The sequence below is a fragment of the Aspergillus tubingensis genome, assembly GCF_013340325.1.
Source record: "Aspergillus tubingensis WU-2223L DNA, scaffold_3, whole genome shotgun sequence".
Lineage (NCBI taxonomy): Eukaryota > Fungi > Ascomycota > Eurotiomycetes > Eurotiales > Aspergillaceae > Aspergillus > Aspergillus tubingensis.
The window spans coordinates 2,142,859-2,169,452 of record NW_023336277.1 but is presented as its reverse complement, the minus strand read 5'-3'; the positions used below and the strand labels follow the sequence as shown (position 1 = coordinate 2,169,452).

At 51.2% G+C, this 26,594-nt stretch overlaps 5 protein-coding genes across 5 annotated transcripts; 3 read left to right on the top strand and 2 right to left on the bottom strand.

The window, feature by feature from the left end:
• Positions 1–332: 332 nt before the first annotated feature.
• On the bottom strand, positions 333–1,889 carry AtWU_01864 (lysine N(6)-hydroxylase/L-ornithine N(5)-oxygenase family protein; the record flags this gene model as incomplete). The annotated part of the gene is made up of 2 exons (XM_035496978.1): positions 333–966; positions 1,024–1,889. The coding sequence occupies 2 exons, from the start codon at positions 1,887–1,889 to the stop codon at positions 333–335; spliced, it is 1,500 nt and encodes a 499-aa protein (XP_035352871.1).
• Positions 1,890–11,202: 9,313 nt separating this feature from the next.
• On the top strand, positions 11,203–14,465 carry AtWU_01863 (tyrosine protein kinase SWE1; the record flags this gene model as incomplete). Its single annotated transcript, XM_035496977.1, has 2 exons — positions 11,203–13,662; positions 13,734–14,465. The coding sequence occupies 2 exons, from the start codon at positions 11,203–11,205 to the stop codon at positions 14,463–14,465; spliced, it is 3,192 nt and encodes a 1,063-aa protein (XP_035352870.1).
• Positions 14,466–15,801: 1,336 nt separating this feature from the next.
• On the top strand, positions 15,802–19,188 carry AtWU_01862 (putative mRNA splicing factor RNA helicase (Cdc28); the record flags this gene model as incomplete). Its single annotated transcript, XM_035496976.1, has 1 exon — positions 15,802–19,188. The coding sequence occupies one exon, from the start codon at positions 15,802–15,804 to the stop codon at positions 19,186–19,188; it is 3,387 nt and encodes a 1,128-aa protein (XP_035352869.1).
• A 463-nt stretch (positions 19,189–19,651) lies between these two features.
• On the top strand, positions 19,652–20,119 carry AtWU_01861 (cytochrome b5-like heme/steroid binding domain-containing protein; the record flags this gene model as incomplete). Its single annotated transcript, XM_035496975.1, has 2 exons — positions 19,652–19,828; positions 20,042–20,119. The coding sequence occupies 2 exons, from the start codon at positions 19,652–19,654 to the stop codon at positions 20,117–20,119; spliced, it is 255 nt and encodes an 84-aa protein (XP_035352868.1).
• A 349-nt stretch (positions 20,120–20,468) lies between these two features.
• AtWU_01860 (putative nuclear migration protein) lies at positions 20,469–24,369 on the bottom strand (the record flags this gene model as incomplete). The annotated part of the gene is made up of 2 exons (XM_035496974.1): positions 20,469–21,286; positions 21,348–24,369. 2 exons carry the CDS (start codon positions 24,367–24,369, stop codon positions 20,469–20,471), a joined length of 3,840 nt encoding a protein of 1,279 aa, XP_035352867.1.
• Between the last annotated feature and the right edge of the window lie 2,225 nt (positions 24,370–26,594).

The following is a 26,594-nucleotide window of genomic DNA, read 5'->3' as shown; positions in this document are numbered from 1 at the left end:
GACAGACTTGATGCATTCCGATCTCTATTCGTTATACAATTCCAATGTGGCTGGCTATATAACTCGCAATGGGGTACTTGGGGAATCAGATGATGGGGCAGTAACAATAGTAACAAAGTATAGGTAATGAAACAGAGAATTGAACACAGATACAGTCAAGTAGATGATCGAAAAAGAAGATATCACCCCCTACCAACTTGTTTGGGGATATGCACGCTCATTTTCCGGGGCATTCTTTTGCTGCAAAAAAAAGAAATGTCCGCCCTAGCGCCATCATTCACGCGTCTAGAAAGCGGAAACCCCTCCTGGGTTTCCGATCCGACGTAAAGCCTTTACAGCATAGCGCGCAACTTCGTGACCGGCACCGTTGCACCCGCAAGCTGCTCGCCAAAGATCGACTCCACCATCTCTCCACCGCGTGCTGCCAGCACCGACAGAAGACTGTCGCTCAGTCCGTGTGTCTTCTCGTTACAGCCCTGCAGCCAAATTCCAGCATAGGGGCTGACCTTGCTGGGATCCATCTCGACCCGGTAATCCCGGCTCGGCTTCCATTCCTCCTGGCCCTCCGGTCGCAGATGCTGCACATTGCTCAAAAGCTGTTCATGTGCGTTGCGGTAGTAGCCGGTCGCCACCATGAGTGCATCCACCTCCAGTGTCTCCTTGCCGTCGCCGACAAGGCTGTCCGATCCATCCTTGGTCGCCCTCACGTGGATCCGCATCCGACTCTGAGGTCCATGGTGTTCGACTCGCGTGATCTTGCGTCCGGGGAGGATGCGGTGCTGCCATTGCTTCTCATCGGGGTTCTTGACCCGCTGGACGTACATGTCGTGGTAAATCTCCTCAATGAGTTCAAGGCGGACCACACTGTAGTTGGTGGCCTTGTCGGCCTTGAGGGAACGCTGGCGCTCTTCGGCAGAGAGGTTATAGAACTTGTCGACACGTTCGGGGTTGAAGACCTCGTTCACACTATATTATTTGCTGTTAGTCGCGACATGATGGGAGTGCGAAAGGTATTATACTCACAAAGGAGAGTCGTCACTAGGCCGCATAGCCGAATCTCTCATGATTAGTGTTGTCTTCGAGTTGGGGTATCTCTTTTGCAAGTCGTGGAAGATCTCAGCAGCACTCTGGCCACTTCCAAGCACGGCAATGTTGTAGGGTTCGTTCGGGTTCTTAAGCAGGTGGGGCAGGTTGGTGCAGTACTTCGAGGAGTGCATAATGCGGGGGTCCTGGGGCAGGCCTGGGGGCATCTTTGCTGAGCCACCAAGTGCAGTCACCACCTTGCGCGCTCTTCTCGCGATGATCTCACCCGTCTCAACGTTGCGAGAGCGGACGGTGAAGAAGTCGACCACCGAGCTGGTAGGGTCCGTCTTTCCGGGAGTCACATCGACAACTTCCTCCCCATAAGACACGACATCAGAGAACTGTTGCGCACACCACCGCATATAGTCTTCGAACTCCAAGCGGGCCGGAAGGAACGTCCCCAAATTCGTGAAATGGATCAGACGATCCTTCTGGTGCAAATAGTTGAGGAAGGTGAAGCTGCTGCGAGGATCACGAAGGGTCGCCAGATCCTTGATGAAGGAGATCTGCATCCTGGAACCAGGGACCAACATGCCCGAGTGCCAAGCGAACTGCTTCTGGCGCTCGACAAAGCAGACCTTGGGCTGCGATCCAGGCGCAGGAGCGGACTTGTTCAGACAAGGGTCCAGAGCATCGTGCAAGGCAATTGCGATCGCCAAAGAGGCAGGACCGAAACCCACGCAAAGCAGGTCGTGAAGCTCATCCCTGGGGGTGGCCTTGAGCTTCGAGGGCACTCGCTGCTGCTTGGAGGGCATGCTGCGCTGGCTGTGGAAGCTCACTTCTGGCTTCCGTACCGCAGGTTCCATTGATGCAAGCTTAGTAGGAGAATAAGAGAGGTGAAAAAGGTGTGATTAAAAGGAGAGGTAGAAGTTCCGTGCTCAGAGTTCGGGGAGCAGGAAGATGGGAGGAAGACGCAATAATGATGGGATTCTGAACGAAGGTGGGAGAGAACCGCGGCAAATGGTGGGAGCGATGGTCGTAGTTATATCCCCCGGTGGATAAACAGAATGGGGGGGAAGGACAGTAGCTTCGAACTTAGTAGACACTGGAGACCTTTGCGCCGTAAGAGAGAAAAGAAAATAATAATAAATTAAAATAGAATAAAAAAAATCAAGGTACCAAAAGAGTAAATTCGACTAAAAAAAAATTAAAAATGTTCAGAAAGTATGACGACCGTAAAAAAAGAAAAGGGTATCAGCGCCGAGCCCTTTTTTTTTTTTTTTTTTCCTTCTGAAGCAGCGGATCCGTAAGGACGGGTTTTTTCCAGACCACCGAGTAAAAGCAGTAGCCGGTGGTGGTTCTTCTGACAGCGGGCCGGCATTGGCCTATTTGATAGGCACTCCTCGGTTCCACCACCTGCTACATGAGAAACGTGGTTGCTGCTCCTCTTTTTTACGTATTGGTTTGATGCTGGGACACCGAGGCTCTTGACGATTGACAATGTAAAAGTACGTATAACAAGTAGACTATTAACGACACTGAAGCTTGGTCAAGCAGGTTATCCAAGAGAGGATTGGTAGTGTCTCAAGCGTTGATCTTGTAAGGGGAGGTGAGTCTTCACATATTAGTAGTATAACTGAAGAAAATCCAAACGCCATATGTCGAAATCTCAGGCATATATGGCAGTTCCCTCGGAGATAAGATGATGTTTGATCAGGCCCAGAAGAGCCACTTGTGGTTTTAACTTGTAAACGAAGTGCTAACCGTAGCCCCTCCCTTTCTTGCCTTTCCTCGCCCCAGATCCGTTTGCACCCTGAGAAGTTGAGGATCACGCCACAATTACCATCACCATCACCCCCAGTGACAATTCATCCGAGCATATTCAGCCAGCTATACCCATGACTTATTCAATGGGATTTGAAAAAGCAAAGAAAGCAAGCAATAAACCAGGCTGCCTACTCAGTCTCCGAGCCCCGAGAGCCGACCATGGGAGCCCCGCAGCATGATCCGGTGTGCAATTGTCCAGGAAAAGTGGGATGATGGACGCTTAGATTAGATCCGCAGTCGCCCGATGTCGGGAAATTTCACGGCGTTTCAAAACTGGGCTGAAGGGCGGTATCCGTATTGTATTGACGCCCAACTTACATTACTTCCTGTGGCCGCTTAGACTGTTCAGGTACCAATCTTGATAAGCTTTCCCTCAACACAATTGAAAACCAGCATAACCGAGTATAGGCTCTTGTCCGTCAAGAAGCCGCCCAGAAATCAAATTATTGGCCGCCATTCTCATGGGGGTCGCACGATATCTCTTCTTCTTTCCTTGTTTCCCTAGGCCGCCCGGTGATTATTGGGGGGGTACATTCATGTTAACCCCCAAACCTTGGACTGGTGGCGTACCCCAAATGAACATCCAGGGACCACTCCATGCATTGGAAACCTTTCCCGCTGCATTTCCATGTCGGCGATCAGTAGTAAGGTTTGCCGGTCAGCGGGCCTCAGCAGAAAGTGATCGCATGGATACGGTGTCCCACACGCGCATGCAAGATCGCAATCTGTACGGAATGCGGCAAGCTCCATTAGAAATTGACTGTACTCCTTCACCTCTCTGAGGGCTTCCTACACCGAATGATCATTCGAATGACCAAGATCATCTACCTGTCGAAACGAGACTAGTAGTCTGCGGTGCCCATCTTTGCTGGCTGATCATACGTGAGTTGGTCTCAAGGGCCTGCCTGAATGTGATTTGCTTCTTCGGCTGTTGTCTGGACCTACCAGATATCACGGATTGCTAATCTACTCGGTTTAGACCGTTCTATGCCCTACCTTCTTCGGAGAGCTCACTGCTGCCCTGATCTTCGCGCCGGCTTCGCCCTAACAATCTACGGTTCGCAGGAAAGAAGGAAATAAAAAAAGGAATCCCCCCTCCATCGCCCCCACACCACAGCAATACGAAGTTGTAAGTATCCCTGTTCGATAGATGTCTCATAGCCCCATGCAAGCATCCAGCAGTTCTACTCTAGTACAATGTGGTGGATACGTACTGTCTCACTTGGTGTGACTACCCAAGTGCTGCCCGTCTATACACAATTTATCAGAGGGAGTTTATTAGGGGGGTATCTCCCACGACACTTTTACTATTGAACCAGTAACAAATGAGCAAATATAACCAGAGCCAGACTTTGAAGCACGTGCTCTTTTACACTTGAAACATATAGAGACATCTGATCGTTAGACCTTGTAGTGTGTATATGACATGGGAACATCATGGCCCGCATGGTTACCCCGCCGCAAAATCCCCCTCCTTTGGGACTCGGACGTGAACAGGGATCATTTGTCTGGGTTGGAGTCCACTATGGACGATCTTACTTTCTCCATTACTTGGCCTAGGTCCTGTGCACTTTCATTTTCATTTGACGAAGAGATATTTGAAAGCGTGGGTCGACACTGGCCAAGGCTAAAACTGGATGACTATAACTATGAACTGATTTGCCCGAAGCTTCGGCTGGCCGATCGCGGTTTTGGTCTTACTCAATTTCCAGCGCTTGCCTCGACTACTAGTGCTGCTATGTACTTGTGGGTACCTTGCTCCTTTGATCGTGTGGTAAATCTCTTTCGAGTACCTAGTACTACTTACGTATGTCCCAAGTCGATCCATGAGCCTGTCGACCCTCACCTTGTTTTTGTCTCCACTCCAATGCAGCAGCCCCCCTCATCATACGAGAGAGTCCGCTTATTTACCGCCATAATCGAGCCTCGAGCTTATGAATATCTAAATCATGGTTGGCTCGTGCAAGACGCTACCTAGGCAGCTAACCTCGTCCACGCTACTGGGGTAGCAGGTTGGGTATCTTGGTCTAGTTCAGCCTCGAATCATGTGCCAATATGCCAGGATCAGACGCCATTGTTAGGAACAAATGCAACATCCCTCTTTCAATGGCATTCTCCAGCCACCCACTTGTTCCTTGAGGTATTTCCCCTCTTCCATAAGATTTGCTTATATTACGCGACCTCTGACTGGCCGTGCCCCCGCACGATAGATTATTCGATACAACCCCCATCTCTTACCAAGGAAATGATAGACAGACCTTCTCTCAGATGATGCAAACCAATGTCACTGTAGGAGATCTCACTTTCCGCGAAAATATCTATGGAGCTCGCTTCCTGCTCCTATTACATAGTAGTAATGGTGGATCCCCCAAGAAGGTAGTTGATAGAAATCAATATGTTGTTGATTTCCCTCTTGTCAGCACACAAATGAGACTCGGTGCTTTAGAAAGCCACCCAAGTGTCCTCACAAGTGATACTCAAGTATGCCATGTATCACAACTCGCCAAATCAGTTACTCAAGGCGATACCTCTCCCCTTTATTTACATGTGAGCTGCCGCACGCATCTTAGGCAGAGACTATGAGAATACTCGCTACCCAGCAAGACTATGCTCAGTCATCATCAATCGTTATATCACAGTACAGTCCTGTTCAAAATGCCCTAATGATTATGCAAACCTATATTCGTCGGGCGTATCTGGGCAACGCAATCGCTTCATATGATGTACCCTATAGTGCAGCCTGCACTTTGACGAACCACCGGTATACTGCAGATATAGCGGCCTGCACAGTAATTCGTGAAGTCCTTTGGGATTAGCCTTCGAAGATGATCATCATCGAGTACACCTACTGTGACTAGTTGATGACACAATAGAATGTAGTGAAGCATGGGAGTCTTCTCAATAATAAGACAGTTGCTACCTATGTAAGAGCCTTCAATGTATATGGCCAACAGCCCTTTGCATGGTTTCAGAAACATGATATCTAAATCAACTATCAGGCCGTCTAGGATGGATGGAAGTGTACCGATACCTTGGTCCGACGTACCCTAAAGTCACACCACAAGGCATTATCATAGAGAGAATACTCTTATGCAAACTTCGCATTTATACCATGGCTCAGTATCCCAGACCTAAGCCGCTTGCAATAAGAATTAAGGGTCATAACGGTATTTCAACAGCGACACCAGTCATTTCTCGTACTCATTTACTCGAAATAGCACTATACCAATATTGCGCTTATGTTAGTGTGAGATGATACTTTCTGAAACTGAAGGGGCTTCCTGAAGAAACATCCCATTGAACTTGTATCACACCTCTGAAACTTGTCATGCCTCGAGCAGATGGAACACGCTGTCAGAGCACGTCCGAATCCAGAGTGCAGCTGCCTACCTATTGTAAAGGCAGTTGCGCAAGCCCAGCACTATCTTTGGACAGCCATCCCAACAGCACCGTCTTTGCATGAAAGCTTTGTAGTACCTACCATAACATTGGCACGCATGGTTTCAGAGCCCCACGCTTGTAATTCGAAGCACTCCCTTTATCTGTCATGGTAAAACTCCGAACATCATTCAATATAAATCTCCTTCCTGCCTGTCTGATGGATATCGCCGGCTGGACGCTGCATGCACTTGCACAGCGCATTTCTCCAGTCCCCTTGCTGCAGAATTTTCTATTCCATGCGGGATAGAAGCAAAGATTGCATGCTCTTGCTGCTGCCATTCTAATGCACAGTTCCGTATACTCCGACATACTCAAATATCCGAATGGGAGAATAGGAAGTTATGGGCGTAAATGCGCATTTAGACACCTTCGGGATCCTTCTGTATCTATAACATCTGAGAAGCTCAGGAACTTGCTATTCATAACTTGGTGCTCGGTTCAAGCATCTACAATCTTCTAGTTGTACTAAGCAAGTGACTATCAGAGAAAGTATGGAAGCGACCGATTTCATCTTAGTCAAATCATAGGATAAACCTCCACTTGGGCGGCGGGAATATGGGAAATACTAATATCACTGAGCTCCAATTCAACAGAAGCATTTTACCAATGACTATAGCTTTGTTTGTGGCTTATCAACCGTAAAAGTGAACCTGACGCACAAATCCAGTTCTTGCTTCTCTGCACTAGCCCCGATGCTAAACACCTTACGCAAAAGTCCAGATGTGTGCTGGCGACAATGGACTCTGAAGCCCAGGATATTGTCGCTATACCTCGTTTGTTCCCTAGCAGAACAACTAGTATGCTCTTGTTCTGTCACGAACAGCGAGGGATATCCCGCAATCCTCGAAAGGCTGTATGTTCAAAGAGACTCCAAACAAGCCCGGCTAAACTAAGCATGTTGTATGAACATGTACGATGGTAGTAGGACAACCTAACACTAGGCCTACAGTCTCTTCTGCATCCGTTTCCCCAAATACTGGTGAACGCTTAATGCGACCGCAATAATCCCGCAACAGCCAGAACTTGTTTCACACAGCTATAGAGTTCCACAATATGTCGTTTGCTGAATACCGGATTGAGTGAGTGCATTAATGCTCCTTGGGGGTATTGCTGCTAACTCACCGACCCAATAGACCAAGCCACTACGATTTTCTGAAGATCTGGATGGCTGAGGGACGATTGCAGGGTAGGTAAATCAATACTATCGAGCATCCCGTGCAGCAAAATCGGGATTTGGCGCAGCCTCAGCTACTGATGAGACATGTCATATTCAGCTAATAATGGCCGTGGCGATGTAGATCATGGGCGACAAGATTAGATTTGGGGTTCATGCAGTAATACGATATCAATTACCGATTTAGTCGAAGATGTTGCGGACGGACCACGCCGAGAAACGGCCAAAGTGGCTGCAGAAAGGTTATGGGGTCTTAAGGGCTCGGCGTAAGGGATAAGATCACTGCATGCAATCTATGCATGATTGCTGAGTTGAATCTCTATCTTTACCTTGTTTGGGCTCACGGCGACATAACCTGAAGCAGAGCAGATCTTTGCTGAGTCATGCTGTCGACAAACGCTTGGACTTCTAGGGATGGATGAAATCCAATAAATCGAATCAAGGGTTAGAGTAATGGCCTGGATCTGCCAAATAATTGCCTATGGCCATGATAAAATAGTGCCTGAGGCGACTTTCACGCAAGATTAGTATGTGCAAGGAACTGGGTTCAGGTGTTGACATTGGCTCGTTGAGTGGTAATACTCTTAGTTGTGGTTGTTGATTGCGCTACTATATATTTTGGGGATAGTGCTATCATTCGAGCGGACTAAATCTGCGCGCTTTACCAACAACACCATTTAACACCAGTAAGTTACTATCGTGATAGTGCAACACACTCCAGGGGCAAGGAAGAAAACATCTCATGGAAAATTCGCATCAAGATCCAGGTATCTGGTATGAGAGCACAGCCAACGTCATCGATGCCCGATTGTCGGCTCAGGACAATAGTCTACCCATGTTCACTTTGCAAGTTCAGTCGCCTGAGGCAACGAGACCGTTTCATTCCTTCAGACGCTAGAGCACGGAAGCTGGCAATCTAGATGGAGATCGTGTGGGGTATACGCCTTATGTCGAGAATTATGATGTTATCCATCATATTCGGGGTACGTCAAGGTCGGTTGACTGAGTATCTTATGACGTATGTACGAAGGGGTTTATGGAGAGGAAGTTGGTGGTATGTATCATACTGGGAATTGCACGACAGAAACGGTAAGTACTAGGGGTATCCATCCACCTGAGACTATGATCTGCGATTGGGGGCCCTCCGACGTCAGTATCTCTCGATTTGGACACGTCGACAATGAGGGACAACACGTGGTGCTGAGGGGTTTGGTCCGTAGGGTTGAAGTTGGGCCTCTCAAGATAATAGTGGCGACAGCGTGGTAAACAAAAACGCGTGAGTGAGACTTGTTGGTTACCCTGGCATCTAGGTACAAATCACATTGTTTACCTTATGTCAAAGTGGCAAGTTATGAGGTATTGGATCTGCCTACTACGCCTATGCCGCAAGTTGTCTGGAGAACAACTAGAAGGATGATGGAAGCACGGGAAGATGGGGCGTCGGAACCCAAAAAGATGCCTAAGCCGCGCCGTGCCTGACTCAAGTCTAGTTGAAAGGTGTGGAGAAATCGACAATGACCATTGTGAAATAAAAACCAGAACAAACGAGAAAGAAGAAGAATAGTTTCACACTGACGAGATCTTTGCCACTATCATCTTTCTATTGGCATACTGTAGATACTACTAGTGGATATAGCACGAGACTTGGAAGCAGAAAAGGATTGGTGGCAATAACTCAGGGAAAGGTTACAGCACTACAACATCGTACCAACTAGTAGATTGGCAGCTCTTAGCCTGGCAAAATTTAAGCGTCTGATAGTTGGTGGCCGGATTGAACCAAGCGAATACTCGAATTTTTGGTTTCATTTTGGCGCACATGCAAGGGAGCAGGATAAATGAATTGATCCGGTTCCCCCGCGGTGCTCTTATCAACCATTATCGATATGATATTGTTTAACAATGGGGGAGGGGCGATGGCGGATAGAACCCGAAATCTTGTCTTGGAGCGAAAGAGCCGGTACGGGAGAAATTACTAGTACCGCGGGATGGATGCCTGAACATCATCCAAGGCAGGCTAGCTAGTCAGCCTATCAAAACTAGACCAACAAAGGATAATTTAATTCTTTAGACATAGGTTAGAGGAATGTTAAGGACTCTGTGCTGCTTTTATGTGAACTTGGGCTTAACTTGCTTCACTGTAAAGTGTGGTAAAGGGGCCTCACAGTAAATGTGTGTGTGTATATGTACGGTAACTAACGCGGTCTGTAATCGTATGATCCACGGGGAGGGAGGGGCGAACCCTGCCTGGGGGTGGGAAAAAAGACGCGTGAGACTTCCGGCGCTAAACCAAATGGAGCGGGGCAAACAACAACAAACGACGCGAGAGTCGCGCGTGCGACAGAAACATCAAGGTTCCCAAGGCGTAACTGGCTGGGTACCTGAACCTGAACCACTCAAATCCTGCCGATAGAATCGCTAAGTACCTAGTAGACCACCTTAGTAAACTACTAGTCGTGGTCACCTAACTGACCACTATGTTAATTCGCTTCTTTTTTTTTTTCCTTGCCAACCTCTCCCAGTGTGTTGTGTCCCCATCATCACCTGTCCTCTCTCCAGCCATCGACTATCCACCTTCCCCAACCTTAACCGTCGAAACTCTCCTCCCATAAGGGAAATCCATCGGACGATTGATCTCTCATTATTGAAGGTTGGCTCTGCATACCGCAACTTCCGTCTCCAGTCGCCAGCCCCTCCGTCCGGCCGCCCATCCTATCTCCCACCACCATCTCCACTACGTACGACTAGTACTGCTGTCCACCACTGCCGCCTCCCCATCCCTTTCTTCGTTTCGACTCCTCTGCTTCGCGTGGCTGTCTGCTTCTTTTTTTGGGGTATCATCTCGCGTCACCCCTTGCGCAGTCAGTCCCTCTGCCGGAGAAGCGCAGTCATTCAGGTTTTAAAGGAAGAAAGGGAGACGGAAGGGAGACGAATCTTGCTGCTGCCGGTGTCCTTCTATCAAATCAAAATCATCCCTCTCGCATCCCTCTCTGCAACTCGTTACCTCTTCTCGCGCATCGCTTGCAGTTATTCGCTGTCTGGGAACTTTCTCGCGTCCGCCTCGTCGCGACTGTCCTCGTTCCTGTCGCCGCTGCATCCTCGCGCGTCGCGCCTGCTTGTTTTGACGCCTGGGTTGTCACCCTGAAACATTCCGTCTTATCGAACGATATCGCATTAGGCGCCGAGCGACACTGCGAAGCTCCCTTCAAGGATATTGCGTGTTTCAGGCGCGTGGCCCCGTGCCTCAGCGCGAAAGAGTCCCCGCTTGTGCTTGTTCCTGCCCTCTCCCACACACTCTTGGGGTGTATGGAGGCTTCAACAAGCGCATTCGAAGCCCCCCGTGGTCTCGGAATAGGCTGGTGATGTACAGCCGTCGTTTCGCATCTTCGACTTGTTTTGGCTGCACCCTGCCATAGGCGCGCAGCCTTACTTTTCCTAGCATTCCACTGCGGTCAACAACAACTTCCGACCCCTGTCACTGGCTAGACCGACAGGCGGAAGAAAACACCGCCACACACACCCTCTCTGTTGGGCCCAGAAGACTCTGTTGTTGTGTACGCCCATCGCGACTTGAGGTCAACTTGTCCCGCGTCGTGTACTCTATACTACCTTACACTTTGTCTAGCCGGCCTCATCACGACACAAACCTATTATTGACCGTTCTAGTGAGCTTGGCCTCACATTCAAAGGAACTGAGCTAGCATCTCTGTTTTATCTTCTACAGACTGATCGTGGTCATCATGGTCGCGACATTTTCGCCGCACCGTGATGCGGGTGGCACACTACACCTGCCTTCGCACACGGGCATTCACCATATGGATGCTAACTCGGCCATTCGACAACTGCGCCGGTCACTATCTCGTTCACCTTCGAAGAGCTCCAACTTCTCCTTGCTCGCTTCTCGAGGTCATTCGCCGTCCAAGACAACGCCATACATCTCGTCGCCTTTGTCACCTTCACGAAGATCCACCCAGAGCAACTTTGTCCTTTTCCCCAGTTCCTCTCACCAATCTCCATTCGCAGTCCCATATCACCCAACCGGAAAGATCACGAGGCCAACCATGCGCCGTGTGCGGACCTCTCCGAGGAGCCCCGTGAAGCGTGCTTTGAACGTCTCCACGGACCAGGGAAATGCAAAGCCTGCGCCGTCAGTCCCAACAACACCTGGCGTGGAGAACACACCCTCAACTCCTGGACTTGTTCAACCCGACAATACGGCTAGAGACATCTGTCCAAGTGACACGCCTGCATGCGCAGATTCCACCTTGGGACCCCGCCCAGCCCTTTCCCGCATTGAGAAGCGCAGGAGTGGCACGTTTGGCTCATATGCCACGGTTAGCCCGCTGAAACGGAGCGACGGAATTATGAATCTAGATCGAGTGTCTCGCGGCAGTCCATCGGCTAAAAGACGAAGCGTCCAAGCAGCAAGTTTATCGGGCGAATTTAGCATCTTTGATAATGAAGTCACACCGAACGCTGCTGAAGAGCCTGAAGAAGAAGCTTCCCCAGAGTCGACCACACCTTCCTTCCCTCCCCCCATCACACCGTTCAGCCCGTTTGCCACCATTCCCAAACGGTCCTCTTCTCTACGGCGGTCAACTTTACAGCAGCGTCAGAGTGATCGCTCTCTTTTTGCTCGGGCGAAGGCTATGGATGATTCACCAGACGCCCTAGACAATGGGACCCCGCTCTCAGTCCGACCTCGCATGTCTTTGGATCAGAATCTTTTCCAGCCAAACCGGGACAGTCCGTTCTTATCACGGCCGTCGCCAGGTACCCCATTGTTTGCGTCGACGGGTAACAACGCCGAACAGCCCCGACCTTCTGCTCATCCCCTGTCCAGAACAATCACACAATCCTCCTCAAGTTCGAGTCTTGGAGACGACTCTCCGACCCACGAGCCTGTTCACAAGGGTGATCGTCCCAGAGGGATAATAAACTTCTCCAAGTCTCTCCCCGCGGGGACCGCTCGGCCTGCGCCGGTGCGGCATCTTAACCGCGAGGATTCGACCTCGTCCATCGACTCCTTTGCCACGCCTGAGAACTACAAATTAGTCAAGCCTCTCCCAGCGGCGTTCATGTCGACTGGTCTCATATCCAAAAAGAACCGCAATGCCGACGATCCCCAGAACACGCTAGGGTTTAGCAAGAATATGCCCGACACCCCATGCAAAAGACCAATTAACCTCTTCCCTACCGGTGGAAGAGTACAGCCAGAACGGCCCTTGGAGATGTCAGGCTTGGTTCGGCAATCAGACACAATACCCCCGTCACCCTTCAATCCTTCTAGCACACGCCCTAAATCCGGTCCTTTTGCGCGAGGCATGGGGATTTTTGGAAGTTCCTTCAACAGGCCCGAGGTTTCCCGACGCGGAAGCTTTGCTAGCATCGACGGCGATGACTTGTTACCATCTCAATCGCCCTGCGGCCGCAATAGCCAACCACTAAGCGAAAACGACTTCCCACCAACACCTACCAAGCAGAGCTTTTTCCCGTCTCGAACCTATCCGCCTCCAGTCTCGCAGATTGCCTCTCTTGAGCGATTGGCGGAGGCCAAAGGCACCAATTCAAGTCCCTTGCACGACAGGTTCCAGCGTGGCTCTCCACGTACGCCGCAAGACCATCTATTCCCCGATCCAAGTGGACTATCAATCTCGAATGAACAGCAATCAGGTCAGCCCGACTTCAATTCTTCGAATCTGCCAGCAACTCCAACTGGCCCTCGTGATTCCTTCCAGTCTGGAAAACGGCCCAGCCTTCCGTTGGCTGGTTACCATGTGCCAGATGTCGATCCCAGTCTAACTTCACGGTTCGAACGCGTAGAACTTGTTGGAACTGGTGAATTCTCTCAAGTATACCGTGTTTCCGAACCTCACGACACATCGATCTCTACTTACCCGAGGGAGATGTTCCCTCCCAAAGTGGTGCCCGAACAAGTATGGGCTGTCAAGAAATCGAAGCAGCCATATTCGGGTCTCAAGGACCGCGAACGCCGTATTCGTGAGGTCGACATACTCAAGTCGTTGACTAACTCGGACCACATCATTTCCTTTATGAACAGTTGGGAGGACAACGGCCACCTTTACATTCAGACAGAATTCTGTGAAGAAGGCAGCTTGGATGTCTTCCTTGCGCAAGTTGGGCTCAAGGCAAGACTGGACGATTTCAGGATCTGGAAGATAATGCTGGAACTATCAATGGTAGGTACTAACCCTTGGATGATGGATACAGTCACCCAGCAGATGTAGGATGGTGCTAACCGTTGTGGCAGGGTTTGAAACATATCCATGACATGGGATTCATTCACCTTGATCTCAAGCCAGCCAATATTCTAATTACCTTTGAGGGCGTGCTCAAGATTGCCGATTTCGGTATGGCCGCACGCTGGCCAGCAGAAGACGGCATCGAAGGCGAGGGTGACCGCGAATACATTGGACCAGAGATCTTAATGGGCCGCTATGATAAACCAGCGGACATCTTCTCTCTGGGTCTCATTATGTTCGAGATCGCCGGCAATGTTGAGCTGCCTGACAATGGCCTCTCGTGGCAGAAGCTCCGCAATGGAGACATGAGCGATATCCCCAGCTTGACTTGGAGTTTTGAGACCAGCGTCTTCCGCGATGCGTCCGGTAATCCGATTTCGGAGGAACCATCGTTCGAAGAGCTCTGCACCTCAGACTTTGGCGAGGATGATTACGGCGTGGACAGCTTCCTCGGAGGTCGCACAAGCAAGCGGGACATGACCTCTACGGCTCGAATTGGCGAGCTTGTTGATCCCCCTAGCTTCATGGTCGACGCTGGCCATGAGCAGGCTTTGGACAATATTGTGCGCTGGATGATCTCGCCTGAACCGCTTGACCGACCCACTGCGGACCAAGTGCTAGAAACGTACGGGGTCCAATTCGTCGCCCGCCGGCGTCGTGCGGGTGCCACCGTTTACGAAGGCAACTGGGGCCCTGCCGATGAGGTCCTGGCGGAAGACGCCGAGATGATCGATGTTTAATCACCACGACTTGACATATCTAGTGCATTTGGACGGAGTTGGCGCTTTCCCTTTACAGTACCATCTAATGACGGCGTTTATGCGGAGAACCGAGCTTTTGATATTAATGCCTCTTTTCTCTCGATGACCTTGATGTGATCGGGATGTTTTACCGACCATCCTTCATGATTTGGACGATGTTGATATGACCGATATGCTAGTCCCATGGAGGGGTGGTTGTCCACTCATTCCTCAAAATTTCCTTTGTGAACATGACTCGTTGATTTAGCGATGATGATAGCCTTCTGTTCCTTTTTGTTCTCTTTCTACCTCCCTATCGCGGTTCCTTCCCTTCATGTACCTATGTCTTCACTGCAGGTTGAAAACCTCGTGACGCAGGATGACCGAGGCGACATGTCTATAATCCTATGCCTGCCATCTGTCTTTGCTTTTCCGCTCTTGATTCCCACTACACTTCTTCTTTTCACCACTTTTGTTTTATTGATGCTTCATTTCCTTTGTTGGAGTGACTCGAGAGCACTGGAGTAGTTCTTGCTCGTGCACTTTGGGCGTTTGATGGCCTCTACTACCCTATTTCTAGATGTCTATGTATTAAATATTCTTGGCGTGTGCGCCATTTTCTCTTCGACATTGTGTTCACTTGATTCGATATACCTTTTTCCCTCCCCGCGTGCTTTTGCCTTCTCCTATTGTCCTCACTACTCCATTCTATGTGTCCTTGGCAGACGAGAAACCGCCTCGACGTGATCAAGCCGGCTTGAGAACAGGATAATGCTTGTGAATTAGATATTGAAATGTACATTTGAATTGGACGAAGCAAAACACCCAATTGAGTATCGCGTGAATAAATTAAAACCATCCGAATAGCGTATACTTTTGTATGCAAAAAGGTAGAGAGAGTTGGAGCACCTTCGTCGGAGGCTCGCCACTGGCCGACCTAAATTCGGTCTTGGCGCCCGCCGCGGCGTTCTTGCAGTTCCTCGCCGCGACCTCCATCTTGCCTGCGTCTCCCCGACCCTCTCCAACGCCTTTGTGTCCCGAGCTTTTCTCTAACAACGGCTACGGCCGACTTTACAATAACAAGTCGCCGATTCTATATTAAATCCATTGGATAATTACCATCCCCTTGTTGTTGTTGGCCTTATTCTCAATAACGCGGCGACGATGTGCGGCTCGGTTTAAAGCCCCATCACTGAAGTATTCGAACTGGAAGTTTCTCACCACCGAATGCTAAAGTCTTAGACTTTGCTATCATAAAGCTCTTCCAGGACCTACCAGTATCTGCGATTTTATCTTACTTCGGCTGTGCAACCTCGAGAAAACTCACCCTCACAACATGGATCATCGAACATTCGTGTCGGATTCTCTCCTCCGCCTTACGAACGCGTCGGACCCTACCGTCGTCGACTTCGTGCTTGCCACCGCCAGTTCCGCCAAGTCAGCTTCTGCTTTGCAAGACAAGCTGCTCCCTTTTCTGGACGGTAGCTCCGATGACATTGGTTCGTTTTGCGGCGAACTTTACAAACGGGTTGGGGTAAGGGCCGGGTCCAGCGCTACTAGTGCCAATGTAGCAACCAAAGAGCGCAGTGATGCTGCTTCATCAAAGAAGAAATACCGACTGCTGGAGATGGAGGATGATGACGTACCCGAGGCCCGGGGGTCACTAGGCCCTGCGAACGTCGAGGCCGAACGGGACAGACGGCGACGCAGAGATAAAGATCGGAGTACTGGAAGAAGCGGCAAGGACAGCGAGAGCGGTCGCAGCCGCTGGGAGAAGGATGATAGCCGCAAACGCGATCGCAGTCGGGAAGAGGAATCTCGCGACCGGCCCCGCACGAAGAAGGTACGGCGACGGAATGCCGATGACTTTGATGATCGCTGGGGAGATGAGGAGATACCTGAAGATGAGCTATACGAGGATGAGGAGCAGACGGGTGAATTTGAGGAGTCGCCTTCCAAACGGACTCGGTTGGAGGATGGGTCGGCGTCGCCGCGGTCGAATGCCTCTGAAGAATTGGATCCAGAGACGAAGAAGGAACAAGACCGGAAACGCGACCTGGAGGAGCGAGATGAGTTCGCGAAACGCCTTGCTAAGAAGGATGATAGCAAGACGAAGAAGATCGTCGAGGATCGGACAAGGTCTGGTGAGGCTGCGCGGCGACGAGCATTGGCGGATGATGCGTCTGCGCGGGCGGCTGTCATGCCTGACTTAAGGATGCGCTCGCGACAGGAGTATTTGAAGAAACGTGAGACGGAGCGCTTGGCCCTCTTGCGCAGACAGGTCGCCGAGGAGACGGCAGAGTTGCGTGATAATCCCCATTTGACCCGCAAGGAGAAGGAGGAGTTCGCGCGTAACCGAGAAGTTCTGCGGATTGCGGAGGAGCGGTTGCGGATTGATGATTATCGCGATGGTTATATGATGCCCGAGGACTATATCACAGAGAAGGGCAAAATCGATCGGAAGAAGAAGGAAGACGCGCTCTACAAGCGTTATGTGGATCGCGATGACGCTGGTCAGGAGCGGTTCATTACGGAGCACGAAGAATGGGAGATGGAGCAGACAGCCAAGGCTAAGGCACAGATCAACCGGGCCGAATTCGTTGACGAGGGCGATTATGAGTACGTGTTTGATGATTCGCAGAAGATCAACTTCGTTGTGGACGCCAAGATGGAAGGCACTCGAAAGCCTATGACGCAGGAGCAGCGCAGGCTTCAAGAGCAGATTGATGCGGCCGAGAAGAAGGCACAGTCGATGGAGGACACGCGGAAGAGCCTGCCCATCTACCAATTCCGAGATCAGATCATTCAGGCAGTGCACGACCACCAAGTTTTGATTATCGTAGGAGAGACTGGTTCTGGTAAGACGACGCAGATTCCGCAGTACCTTCATGAGGCTGGATTCACCAAGGGCGGCATGAAGGTCGGATGTACACAACCGCGTCGAGTTGCTGCCATGAGTGTGGCTTCTCGAGTGGCGGAAGAGATGGGAGTGAAGCTGGGGAACGAGGTTGGCTATGCCATTCGATTCGAGGACAACACCAGCGACAAGACCGTGCTTAAGTACATGACGGATGGTATGTTGCTGCGTGAGCTTTTGACGGAGCCCGATCTCGGCCAGTACTCTGCATTGATGATTGATGAGGCGCACGAGCGAACAGTGCCCACGGATATTGCCTGTGGTCTCTTGAAGGATATTGCCAAGGCACGGCCAGATCTCAAATTGCTGATCTCCTCCGCCACGATGGATGCTCAGAAGTTCCAGCAGTATTTCGACGACGCTCCGATCTTCAACATCCCCGGCCGGCGGTACCCTGTTGATATCCACTACACATCTCAGCCGGAAGCGAATTACCTGGCTGCGGCCATCACGACGGTCTTCCAAATTCATGTCACTCAGGGTCCTGGAGATATCCTCGTCTTCTTGACAGGTCAAGAAGAGATTGAGGCGGCGGAACAGAGTCTCCAGGAAACATCGCGAAAATTAGGGAACAAGATACCCGAAATGATTATATGTCCAATTTACGCCAACCTTCCGTCTGAGCTACAGACTAAGATCTTCGAACCGACGCCGCCAAAGGCACGGAAGGTTGTGCTGGCAACGAACATTGCTGAAACCAGTTTGACTATCGACGGCATTGTCTACGTTATTGACCCAGGATTTGTCAAGGAGAATGTCTTCAACCCGCGGACGGGTATGGAAAGTTTAGTTGTAACTCCTTGCTCGCGAGCTTCCGCTAACCAAAGAGCCGGTCGTGCTGGACGTGTCGGCCCGGGCAAGTGTTTCCGACTCTATACTAAGTGGGCTTACTACAATGAGTTGGAGGAAAGCACAACGCCCGAGATCCAACGGACCAACCTGAGCAGTGTCATTTTGATGCTGAAGTCCCTGGGAATTGACCAGCTGTTGGACTTCGACTTCATGGACCCTCCTCCGGCAGAGACAATCATTCGTGCCCTGGAGCAGCTATATGCGTTGGGGGCGCTGAACGATCGAGGCGAGCTGACCAAGATCGGGCGACAGATGGCCGAGTTCCCAACAGATCCCATGCTGGCCAAGGCGATTCTAGCAGCCGACAAGTACGGCTGCGTGGAAGAAGTGCTGTCCATCGTGTCGATGTTGGGTGAGGCGAGTGCGCTCTTCTTCCGACCCAAGGACAAGAAGATCCACGCGGACAGCGCGCGGAATCGCTTTACCATCAAAGATGGCGGCGATCATCTCACGTTGCTCAATATCTGGAACCAATGGGTTGACTCCGACTTCAGCTATGTCTGGGCCAAGGAGAACTTCCTCCAGCAACGGAGTCTGACACGGGCGCGCGATGTCCGCGACCAGCTCGCGAAGCTATGCGATCGAGTCGAGGTGTCCGTGAGCACTTGTGGCTCCAACAATCTGCAGCCGATCCAGAAGGCCATTACGGCCGGATTCTTCCCCAACGCGGCGCGACTGCAGCGCGGTGGCGACAGCTATCGCACAGTGAAGAATGGACAGACGGTGTATCTCCACCCATCCAGCACGCTGTTTGAAGTCAACCCGCGGTGGGTGATTTACTTCGAGCTGGTGCTGACCAGCAAGGAGTACATGCGTAGCAACATGCCATTGCAGGCAGAGTGGCTGGTCGAGGTGGCGCCACACTATTACAAGAAGAAGGATCTGGAAACGCTGGGGTTGGAGAAGAAGATGGCGAAGGGGCAAGGCGCGGCGGGCGAAAAGAGTCGGAATTGAGGATGCGAGAGAATATAGTAGAACTATTCTTTATATGTTGATACCAAATGAACAGCTAGCAAACTATAATGTATGTATGCATGCATGTACATCTACTTGCCATCTTAAGTATCTATCCTATGGTCTCATAGTAGTAAGGTACTAATTCCCGCAATACTCGCAGTGCACAGCCGTGACCCAATCACAACCCGCGGATTGCAACACGCGACAAACCGACCGCGGCTTTTCCCCCCAAACCAACCTCGGCATCTTCGCATCACCTCCGCCCGCGCCGCCAACTTAAACCACCCAACTTTCCGACCCCGGATTCCAGATTCCAGACTATCCACCCATTCTACCAACAATCACCGCTATTCAACATCCACTACTACCACCACATTTGTCCTCCCACAAAACTACCAAACCAAACCAAAGGATACTACAAAGTAATAGCGAAAAGAGAGAAAAAAAAAAGGCTAAAAAAATGTCCCAAACATTCACCCCGGCCGACGTATCCGCGCACAACAATCCCGACAAGGGAATGTACATCATCATCGACAACAGCGTCTACGACGTCACCAAGTTCGTCGATGAGCATCCCGGTGGCGCGAAGATCTTGAAAAGGGTAGCGGGCAAGGATGCTTCGAAGCAGTTTTGGAAGGTGTGTTTGGATCTCTTTCTTTCTTATTTAGTCCCTCCCTTCTCTGTCTTTATCTTGTCTCTTTTGTCTGGGTTGCGTGTTGCTGTTCTTGATAGCTGCTTTTTCTGTTTTATTTTATCCTTTTAGTTTTTTTTGCCTGGATTTGCTTTCAGGCTTGGGATTATGTTGGGATACTGCAGATGCTAACATCATATGTTCTTCTTCTTGTTGTAGTATCACAATGAGGGCGTGCTGAAGAAGTATACGCCCAAGTTGAAGATTGGGGAGGTTAAGGAGACGGCGAAGTTGTGAGATACGGGGGTTTATTGTCTATTTGTCTTGTTGGAATGGGGATCTTTGCTGTTGAAGTTCGGTCACACATATACACTTTAGATGTCGGGGTGATGCTGCTGCTGCTTGGAGGGGGAGACTGCTCATGGTTCAAACAGTCTTAGACCGTCTATTACTAATAACATTAAACAATAGCTAATTAACTAGCTAAATACTATTCCCGCCAATATAACGAACGAGCAAAGTGTGGTATCCATAGCCGGCGCGCACTTGGTCCAAAGTGCCTTGATAAATCCAAAATACAGATAACTATAGCATCCACTTATAAATCATGTGGGCTTGGAATATGTTCTAGTTTGGGCCTGCCCTTTCAGAATTCTCCGAACGGATCATGCCGGAGATGCCCGCGGCCCTCTGCGTATGGCGAGTCCAGCTCTTGGTTTGCGCTCCAGGCGCTCGACCCCTTTCGACTGTGTCGCGCAGACCGCGGGCCCTTGTATCCATTTGTTTGGTCGATGAACGCCTCCATGCGGACCGTGCCAATGGCGTCGAAGAAGTTACCCGTCCGCACACTGGTTTCGGACGTGCGACGACTGACGCTGGCCAGGCTGCCGTTGGCGTATGGCACTACAGGACCGTAAGTGTCTGAGGAGCCGCGCGTCGACGTCGCTGAGGGCATGGTAGCCTGGCTTGAGAAGCTGCGGATGATCGGCATGCGGGGAGAAGTGTTGCTGCGCTTACGCGCATGATTCGAGAACCGTGGCACTGTCGGCGGGTCTGCAGCATCCATCGACTCGGCGGCTTCTAATGCAGGCGGTAGTTCAGGCACAGGCTCCGGTTGACTGAGAAGGGATCGTTTTCCCTTGGGTCGCGGGCGTGGGCGGCCCTTGGCGATTCGGATAGAGTCCCGGATTGGATTACGGCGCAGCGTGGCCGCGTGGGTGGGTGATGCGAGTTCCTCCTGTGGGACTGGAGGTAGGGAATCCAGGTCATGGAGACCCATGGAAGAGTGACTCAGGAATGACAGTGCAGTCAGCCAGACATAGTGCCGCTCAATGCTGGAGGCAGTGAACTTGAGGGCACGCTGAGGTGTTAAGATCAGAATCGACCGATTGAATTGGTTTTGAGGGTTGAAGCTTTTAGGCAGCGGATTGTCATCCTTCACATCAAGGACAGATTGGATAACCACTAGATTAGGGTCAGTATGAATAAACCAAGGTTAGATAATAATACGCAGAGGTTGACTTACATTTCCTACCGCTCTTACCCAACAGGGCTGGCCCGCTGGTCGGTTGTTTGCTGCTCCACATAACTGCCCGCTCATACGGCGCCAGCCAGACCCATCGCTTGTGTCTTGCGCCGCTGTTGGTAATATTTGCAGATACCTCTTCTGCATTCCGCCCATCCCAGTTCTCCTTCGGCTCGCCGACACCCCCAAACGACCTCCGTCTCCGGATGTACTTGTACATCCACTCCCCGACCATTGTCTGTGCAATCGCGTCAACAACGCTTGTGGGTTGGACAATGGTGGCTGTAGAGTCCTGCCGTCCGTGCGCAAAGGGGCGAGACGCTGTCGGTGGGCGAATCGATCCCCTTTGGGCAGCTCGTTTACCTGGAGGCGCAGTGATGTCGTCGTAGGGAAGGGGTGGATGCTGGGGACTGTCTGGCCCACAGGACGATGAGGACATGGTTGGCGACGAGCGGCTTCCGGGACGGTCATGCGGATCTACATGCGACATGGCAGCCGCAGACCGAACTCTGCGCAGGGTCGGGCGTCGAACAATAGACGGTCTTCCTCGATCCGAGAAGTTGCGAGGATTGGACGGTGTTGGACTCTGCCGTCCGTCGCTGCCGCCGGGGAATTTCCTGGAACTGAACCGCATCGGCACAGGAATGGGAGGTGCAATGCCATGAGCACCATTACCACTCTCCATACTCGGCTCGCTGGGGCTCCGCTCGCGAGGTATCCGATGTGCTGCTGCCCCGTTGGAGATCATGGCTGTTTTACGGATATCCTGCTGCCTTGCCCCAGAAGCTCCAATGCCGAATCGCTGAGTCCACGAAGATGGTCCAACTACCTCCTTTGAGCCTGGGTCAATCGATGCTTCTGCCAAATCAGCCTCGGCTTCTCGTAGATGCTCGTCAATTTCCGGAAGAGGAGACTCGTCCAAGCTAGGACGTCCGTGCGTAGAGACGAGCTTTCCTCTCTTCAAGGTATACGACGCAAATGGCCGGTTCAAGAAATCATCGTCGGTGAAAACGTCCTTGGGCTGCACAGGGGTCTCTTCATCACTCGCTTGATCGAAACCAGCAAAGAGGCTACTCGATCGTAGAGGCCGCTTGTGTTCTGACTTGGACCCCTCAGCCAGCGGGCCGTTGTCATTGTTTCCCGGATAGGCTTGCACTGGCTCGGCTGGCTTGGTGCGTACAGATGCTTTGCTCTCCCGTCTCTTTGATCTTGGAGGAGGGGCATGATAGGGCTGGATAGGAGGATCCTGGGCATTTTCGCCCAGTGGGAGGTCGGGTATCGCTGATGGGAGTAGACTGGCTGGTAACTTGACAGGCCTTTGATCAATCCGAATCTCTTCTGTCTGGATGCCAATGGTTCGACTGTCGATGCTCGGAGTGAAGTTAGCCTGGCAGGAAACGCTCTTAGTTTGGGGTGGAAGAACCACGCTCCCTCGGGGCGAAGGGGGCTCCGAGTGTGGCGGGTGTATGGCGATCATTGGGATATCAATTTCGGGCGACTCCATGTCGTTTGGCGAGGCACTGACTCCCTTGTCATTTGTCTGTGCAACAGGAGTTTGCACCGTCTGTACCGACACAGACACCATCGGGGTCACCTCTGGGGCGGGCTGCGGTGTCTCGTCCAACTTAGGAGTCCATGGGGGAGTGGGAAGGTCTTCGACAGTTTGACAGGAAGCCGATACCATATCAATTGTAAGCGCCGATGTGCCACTATCTTTACCTTGATAGTGATTCGCAATTTTGCTATCACGGCGCTCTGCAGTCTGCTCCACGGACGGTAGTTCAGGTTTTGATGGTGACACGGGCGACGGGGGAGGCGAATACTGGATGCCTGCGTCGCAGTACACATAGGGTGTCGTGGTCATTTTCAAAGGGCTACTGGGCTCTGAGCCCCCATCAGCCTTGAACCCATGGCCATCTGCACTGGTCAGAGAAAGACCGAGGATTTTCCTCGCCTTTGCACCCATGCTCATTGTGCAAGAAAACTGCGAGTGAACGGAAGCCGGCCGTTCTTCTGGAAGTGCCTCGGGCGACTCTGGTACAAAATCGGTTTCAAAGGACTCGAACTCGTCTTCCTCGTCAAATGCCAGTTCTTGAGCCAAGCTCAGCCCCTCGCTCTTAAGACCATGGGCGGTGGCTACACTCGCGACGGAGTACCGCACGTTGTGATAGTCAGTCTCATCGACGCTGTCAGCACTCACACTTGTGACACTGGTCCGACGATGCCCTTGACTGCTTCTTGAGTCAACACTTGCAGAGTCGCTGTCTTTCCCGACTTCTACCAATGTTGCGGTCCGATCACGCCCAGAGTCATCGAAATTCTGGGCTGAGTGAAATGAGCCAGCTGCTTGAGCAGCGGCTACCTCACTCAACACGACCTTCAGGCGCCCTTCCACCACATGCACTTTTCGTTCCAAGTTTCTCCGTTCGCCTTCCCAAGCATCTTTGTCTCGGTTCCAAAGCTGTGCCGTTCTCTCTACCTCCTCTTCACGGCTTCGTGCCTTCTTCTGGGCTTGTTCTAGCTTCTTACGGACATCTGTAATGTTTTCTAGGGCTTCATCACGCTCTCGTGCTAGCTCAGTGAGGGCGGACGAAGATCCACCTTCCAGCAGCTGCAATTGATGCTTGAGCGAACGAGACTCCTTAGTGCTCTTGGATAGACGTTCAGTGAGACCTTCGTTCTCCGTTCGTGATTCGTCTAGAGTCCGTTCGAGTATATCAATTGCCTTTGCTTTACCCTCCACGTCTCGCCGCAGAGAAAGAATTTCGGAGACAAGTGAGGCATGTAGTGTAGGTGTGAAGCGCCGCGGATCTAGTGGCGACAAGTTGTCCTCGTCAGCAGTATCCTCATAGTCACTGCGGGCATCGGGCGAGAAATTCAGGATCGGTAGGGAATTAGGCGAAGACGACAGGCCGGGGGAGGAATCTGCCCGAATGTGTATCGAAGGAGGTCTTTGCGGTGTTGCAGACGGCGTCGGGAAGGCCCTCGCCGCAGGGCTTGAGTAGACGGTCTCAGTGGCCATTGTGTGTGTATGCCCAAGGTCGGTGGATGTTCGACAGCTCAACGCATCCCCTCAATTGCAACTGAGCAACCAAAGATTGTAGTACCGCGTCATGCGCTTTCCATGAGCTTTACATATGCTGTGATCCTCGACGTCCCCAGCAAGGACCAGCTCGACTGGCCGAGGTCTAAATGTGCCAGCCGTTCGCCCGTCAAAATCTATTGAAGCGTCGTGGCTACTAGTCTTTCTGGCGCAAAAGGGTAGACCTGATCAGCACATGGTGTCTGCTTCGAGCGCCAAGGGACGCGGTTGGAAGTAGGGCTGGAGACCAGATAAGGCATGCATAAACAAGGATGGTACTTACCTGCGATCGGATCAGAGTTTCAAGGCTTGCCACCTTCACAATGCATAGGCTGCAGGCGCGTCAATGCAAATGAGTGTGCTAGGGAAGAGAGGCCAGTGAGGGGGAGCGAAGTATGAACTGAGTCAAGGTCTCTCTCTTGACGCGGGGATGGGGAGGAGGGGGGGGCAGGATGTATGGAGGGAAACAGGATCGGAGGGCGATCAAGAAAGCAGCAGCGTCGCGAAATCGGATCCCAAAATATTTAGTTTTATTACCTGCCAGATGCCGCGGAAGTCTAGACAAAGGATCTGAGGGGAAAGGGGAGATTGTTTGCCAGGCCACCCTCTAGTGATTTGGAGTACACCGGCTCAAGAGCTAAACTGGGCCTTGCACGAAAGAACCTTGTCCATGACCCATACATCGGGCGGGGGACAGCTAGCCCAGTAAATGAGTGATAAAGGTAGGCCCATTCGACAGCGGAGTTATTGTCTGCCAGAACCAGAGCAAACTAGCGCATTAGCTTCGTCCAGGGGTGTTCGTTAGGGGGAAGATGGGGAACCGAAGGCCAACTCCACGCACCCAATGACTAGTGAGGAGAGAAACCACCGAGCGGCTCCACTAGAGCTTGCCACAGCTGGGCTCGAGGATCCCGATCCAATAGGCAAGTGATAGAGGATGTGTCCGACAGTGCGACGGATCGGCCGCCGCCATTGCAGATGAATGGCTGGTGACCGGCGGACTGGTAACAGCCAAACCCTCGTCGGTGGAAAAGCATAGCCAATGAAAGAAAGCAGCCGAGCAGAAAATAATAATATGTAATAAAAATAACAAGAGGCAGTGATACCTGTCTACAGAAGGAAAAGGGACTCGAGTCGAATCTGAAACAAGGCGACATGCATTGATCCTAGCACACCGCGGGAACAGGGGATGGCAAACGCGAAAGCAAAAGCGAGGGGGGCAAAGAAAAAAAAAATTATAATAAAACTAATCAATATAATCAAAAGGAGGATGGTAAGCTGAAGATCGTCCCCGTGTACTTTGTACTTTCTTCTGCGAATCCGATGAAAGTGTATCCGATGGGAGGGGGCAAGGGAATCCCAGCACGAAGTAGGAAGGGAAAAATGGAAAAAGGAAAAATAATTCAACAAAAATAAAATTGGCATTAATAGAAAGATAAGCCAATTGAATGAAAAAGCAAAAACTTACAAGACCAAGCTAAGGTGGACTAAAACGCGACCGAAGTCGACCAAAAAACACGGCCGGCACAAAGACTGCCGGGCGAAGGTCGTTAAAAACCGTAGTACTTGAACTTGACGGCAGTTCGTGTCAGTCACTAGTCGGGTCCACCGGTGGACTCAATGGGATCGTCGCCTCTCCTCGATTTCGATTCTGCGCCTGCTGGTTGGTGAGTTTGCCTTAAATATGACTTCTCTCCGATGGCCAAGATATATTGGTAGCCTCGTTGCCATTTATCGGCCATACCGGGCGAGCGTCTTGACAGTGGATGTTGAATAGTCACTAGGATAAGTGAGGCCAGCCTGCAGGGACTGACTCTAGCCGACGCGACGATGGGAGTACTAGCCGTCGAAGAAAGTTTGCATCTCCCCAATCGTATGATTGAATGGCGAGCGGGAGGCTTCAGAACATCTTGTTCAAAGCCACCAATGGATTTTCCAACAAGCCCGTGCTTCATGTTTCAGAATCCCTTCACCAGCCCCAGAAAAAGCTGCGCAACTTATATTTAGGAAAACCATCCCGTCACGTCCTGATGGAGCGCTTGTTACCCCCGATCTGCTTTCAGACCCGGAGTAGACTCGGAGTTCCTTCATCAAGTTGGTCGTCCCGGAAGTTGGTGGTTCAATTGTCAAGGGCACCTAGTACAGCATCTGACATACAATCACAT